The sequence below is a fragment of the Entamoeba nuttalli genome (assembly GCF_000257125.1).
Source record: "Entamoeba nuttalli P19 unplaced genomic scaffold asmbl_9450, whole genome shotgun sequence".
In the NCBI taxonomy this organism is placed as follows: domain Eukaryota; phylum Evosea; order Mastigamoebida; family Endamoebidae; genus Entamoeba; species Entamoeba nuttalli.
The window spans coordinates 1-5328 of NW_008579651.1; the positions used below are offsets into that span (position 1 = coordinate 1).

The window sequence follows — 5328 nt, forward strand, 5'->3', positions numbered from 1 at the left end:
ATCAATATTATAATGCCAATATTGTCATGTATGTTTTTCTATTTGTAATTTTTTATTACCAATACAATATAGTAAGATGTGTTGTACTGTAGCTATCTTGTCTTTACATAGTGTGCAGTATGAGTATTTTAATCTTTCATTTTTCATTATTTTTGATTTTCTATACCCCCTGAATATTGCTCCATCTTGCATTTTAGTTAATTGGAGAAATGAATTCTTTTTAATATTAATGGACTTTCCCATGTTTTTACTGTAGTAGTTTTATCTACTCCTTTTGACGAAATTATAAATAGTAAATAAAAACAATAAAATTTCAATTAACCAAATTAAAATTACTTTTTCATAAAAACTTAAAGGATTTAAGATGCAGCATACATAAAACATGAGTGAATAGAAATTGTTATTAATCAAATAGCTAATAATAAACATATAATAAAGAACCATATACATTTTATTAATTTTTTATAATATACCAACAATACTTTGAGTAAATACATAATCTACTTCAATGGATTTATTAAAAAACAAAAAGCACCTTAATTTTCTATGAAACAAACCGTAGTTTATTTAAATAAATCCACTATTACAACTTATAAAATAATATAGTTTGTAAGAAGAAATAATGAACAATATTTATATTTTTTAAAATGTTTAATGGTTAGAAGAAGGTATTACAAAGTCCAATAAGTTTTTGAAGCATTATTTTTTCTATTATAAATAAGGTTTGATGATGCCTCCAACATGAAGCTGTTAAAAAGATGTTTCAGAAATAAGTTTAAAAAAGAAGAAGAACTAAAAAAAATAATGTCAAGTTTTTTACGAGAGGCAGTTTCTAAAGAAAAGAAAAGATATCAGAAATTTGGATTTGATCTTGATTTGTCGTGTTTGTTATTTCTTTTTTTTTTATTGAATTAATTATAACAATATAATTCATAAATCATAGATATTACTCCACGTATTATTACAATGGGATTTCCAAGTGAAAAATTTGAAGCTGCTTATAGAAATCCATTTCCAGATGTAATGAAGTTTGTTTATTAAAGTTTTGTTTTTAATCAATTAAAGAAAGAAAAGAATTTATGTATGAATATAGTTTTTTAGATACGTTTCATGGGGGTCATTATAAAGTTTATAATTTTTGTTCAGAGAAACCATATGATGGAGAACATAAAATTAAAGGTGAATGTTTGATGTTTAATAAGGTAATTAATTAAAAGTACTTATAAAATAGATTGTTATTTCCCATTCGATGATCATAACGCTCCTCAATTTGAAATTATATCTCAATTATGTAAAGATGTTGATGAATTTCTTTCTCGTGACCCTCAAAATGTTATTGCTTTACATTGTAAAGCAGGAAAAGGAAGAACTGGATTAATGTGTGCATGTTTATTAGTATATTTTAGAGACTGTCTCCATTCATATGAAGCAGTTGATCTTTATGGAAATGCAAGAACATATGATAAAAAAGGAGTAACTATCCCATCACAACTTAAATATGTTGGGTATTGGGGATCAACTTTATTGGCAAAACTACCATATGGACAAAGAAAATTGAAATTAACTTCAATTACTATGAAACCTATTCCAAAGATTAATGAAGATTTAAGAATTAAAATCTTTTTATGGAAAACTATCCAATGTGATAAAGCTCTTGGAACAGTCAGAGGAGGAAAAGGAAGAGAAAATAAAAATAAAAGAGAAGCTGACATTGATTTGTTTGATAAAATTTATGAAGAAATTAAACAACATAAACCAGATGTGTCAATAAGAGAAGCTATTTGTGCATGGGATTGGAAGATGAGAGAACAAGCTGGTTCAGATAAATATGGAGAAGAATCAATTACTTTTCCAATTGAAAATGTTAATTTAATGGGAGATGTAAAAGTAGAAGTTTATAGCCAAAAATTAGGACAATTATTTACTGTTTGGTTTAATACATGGTTTGTTAAAGGAACTACTTTAACATTAACAAAACTTGAATTAGATAAAGGGTGTCGTGATGAAAAATTCTTAGCACCAAACTTTACATTAACTATTCAATTTGAAGAATTAGAAACTATTATTAAAGAAGAAAATGTTCCAACATCTATTTCAGGTATTAACGAATTAGTTACTCCTGACATGGTTGACCTTTCTTCTATTCCACCTCGTTGTGAAAGTGTTCTTGCTGATCTCCAAAGTCATCCAGGAGATATAGTATTTGGAGAAAGTTGGGGAGTAGTTGCTAATTCAGTATATGCACCATCAATGTATCCTAATTATCATCTTGCAGCTAATTTCAATTTATATGAGAAAGTATTGGATCATTTATTAACTCCTTTTCCTTCAGTACCACTTAATCAAATTTCAAGTAAAAAATTTGATAAAACAACAAGAAGTCCATTAGAAGTTAGTAGATCTTTATTATATGCAATAATATCATTATACTTAAGATCAGGATTTTATGGTAGAGTTAATGACGTTGATATTGAATCAATTTATCTTGATAAAAAACAAAAATTTGCAATTTTTGAAGCACAATCTACTGAATTAGCTGTTATTAGTTTATTACATTTAAAAGATGAAGAAAAAGAACCATTTTGGTTAAATGTTTATCATACTATGTTACTTCATGGATTAATTTATATGAAACATAGACCATACCCAGACCATCGTACATTAATGGAACAGTATAAAAAAATTGTTTATAAAATTGATGGATTAGATTTTACTTTACAAGAAGTTCTTTGTGGAATGTTAAGGGCACCATTTGGAAAAGATGATTCATTAGGACCAAATATTTCATATCCTTCAACAAGTCCTAAAGGAAAATTTGTTTGTAAAGAAAAAGATAATTTCATTTGTTTCTTAATAAGTTTTGGCATGACTTCATCACCTCCTATTTGGTTGTATGAAACTAATGAATTTACTGATCAAAAAAGAAAAGCAATTAATCAATTTATTGGAACTCAATGTGCTGCTTTAGGTAATTCAAAAACAATATTTGTTCCACAAACTATGAAAATGTTTGTTAAAGACTTCAAAAATGAAAAGAACTTTTTTAAAGAATTATTAAAAATTTATAATATCACTGAAAGTGGTTGGAATTTAAAATGGCAAAATGTTGAACGTGAATGTGGTATTTGGTTAGATCATTTAAATAGTGAAGGAATTACAGTTACTCACAGAGATGTACCATATCTTGCACAATATTCTATGTTTCATCTTGCTTCTCCAAAGGTTTTGGTACCTACTAATTAATTGTTAAACAAAACACAAATTTACTTCACTTTTTTTTTCAAAAAAAAAAATAAGTGAATAACTAATTTTCATTTCAGTAGATGTTGAAAATAAAACTTGCAAAAGAATTAGATGCAATAAGGAAAATGAAATCAAAACAAAGCACTATACAGTTTACTACTCAAAGAAACAGTGAAGAGAACCAAACAAATATAACAGTAGAAATTCATGAAGAAAATCAACTAGAGTTAATAAATGGAACACAAAAACCACAAATATATTTTAGTTCTGTTAATGACGATAAAATCATTTTACAATGTGAAGCTGGAAGAAATATAAATATTAGTGTAGGAGAAACAAACCAAAATAATATGTCATTAAAAAGAGGTTTTTATAAAATATCATATGGAACTGAACAAGAAATGTTAGTATTTGAACCAAACTTTAGACATGGACCTGAAATAGATATTCAATTAAAACCAATTAGAACAATTCAAAATCAGATATATCTTCTTATAACATTTAATAATTATTGTTCAGAGACAAATGATACTATTGTTATTTTTAATCAACAGAGAGCAGTAACTGCAATACACAGAATCCTTCAAGAACGTGTTAAACAATTTGTTATGAATATTAATCAATGTAAATTTAATATAGAATATGAAGTAAGACTTATTCAAGGAGTTAAAAAAGGATTACTTACAGGATTTGTTGATTACTATTCATTAGTTTATTCTCATTCAAAAATCCTTTGTATTGATGAAAAAGAGTTTAATGAAATGGAAGTTGAAAAATTTAATTAAATACTTCTTTCAAGTTATTAAGTTTAATAGAATTAATAAAATTATAATCTTGAAGAATAGAAAGTTCATAAGTAGTATGTACTTTTTTATACATCATTTTCCTAATATTTGTTAATATTTATAATTAATTTAAATGAATATAATAAAAATTAAGATCAAACATTAAATAATAATCTAATAAAAATATTGGATTTGTATTAAATACTTCATTGACTTTATTTAAATAATTTTCTTTAAGAGATGAATTTATTTGAAGAAATTTTAAATTTAAAGGAGAAGAAGAAAGAATTAAGTTGTAATAATGATAAGGGATATGATAACTTTCTTGATTTAATGAAAATTTATAATTAATTAAATCTGTAATAAGTCTATTTCTAAAAGAACCTTTTGTAACTATACAATAATTGTCTTTAGAAATAATTTTTGGTTTTTTATATTGACTAATATGAGTAGATTTAAAACATTGATTCTTTGAATATTGTTTAAGATAAAATTGATTAATATTTTTATTAATAAATTTTATTAATTGATTTTGATATTGGTAAGGACATAGTATTCCAATACAACAATTCTTTGAATTATAATATTTATTATACATCGTTTGTAATTCTAAAAATTGTATTTGTTTTTGAGAATATTCACTACCAATAATTTCATGTCCAAATGGTGTATTATTTCCAAATAATAATTCATGTTTTTTTTGAAATAGTAATTGAGTTTTATCCATTTTAACATATTGCCTTTCAGAATTAATTATATTGTTTTCTTTTATTATTTGTTTGTTATTAAATGTTGGTTGAAATAATAATGACATCATTGTAGTTATATCTCTTTTCCAATATAATGGACTTGTAATACACTGAAACTTAGTAATTTCTCTAGAAGTTATAGCAGAAATATTTAATAATTGCTTATTATTCATTTTTCTTAATTCTTCACTATTAAATTGATTATTTCCACGAAGAATAATATGTTCAAGAAAATGAGCAGCTCCAAAGATATTATCATGAACACTACCAACTCCAAACGCAGTTGATATAATAATACTATTATTGTTATTTGGTGTATTAATCAAAAATCCATTAAACCCTTTATTAAATTGAATATATTGAAGAGAATGGAAAGGAATCATAACAAATAAATAAAACCAACTATTAAATTTGATTAGAATAAAAATTATTTTTTAATAAATATACTATTAATTATAGAAAATTAAACCAATAAAAATCTAACTTATGAAAATAAAAAAACAAACTCAAATCCATTGCAATTATTTAGTTTGTTTTCCCTTGTATTGCTT

At 24.5% G+C, this 5328-nt stretch overlaps 2 protein-coding genes across 2 annotated transcripts; one reads left to right on the forward strand and one right to left on the reverse strand.

Annotated features, from left to right (window-relative positions):
* Nucleotides 1-741: 741 nt before the first annotated feature.
* Nucleotides 742-4028, forward strand: ENU1_199440 (phosphatidylinositol-3,4,5-trisphosphate 3-phosphatase, putative; the record flags this gene model as incomplete). Its single annotated transcript, XM_008862061.1, has 6 exons — nt 742-883; nt 944-1028; nt 1094-1185; nt 1232-1379; nt 1407-3228; nt 3324-4028. 6 exons carry the CDS (start codon nt 742-744, stop codon nt 4026-4028), a joined length of 2994 nt encoding a protein of 997 aa, XP_008860283.1.
* A 124-nt stretch (nt 4029-4152) lies between these two features.
* On the reverse strand, nt 4153-5160 carry ENU1_199450 (peptidase, M16 (pitrilysin) family protein; the record flags this gene model as incomplete). The annotated part of the gene is made up of 1 exon (XM_008862062.1): nt 4153-5160. One exon carries the CDS (start codon nt 5158-5160, stop codon nt 4153-4155), a length of 1008 nt encoding a protein of 335 aa, XP_008860284.1.
* Between the last annotated feature and the right edge of the window lie 168 nt (nt 5161-5328).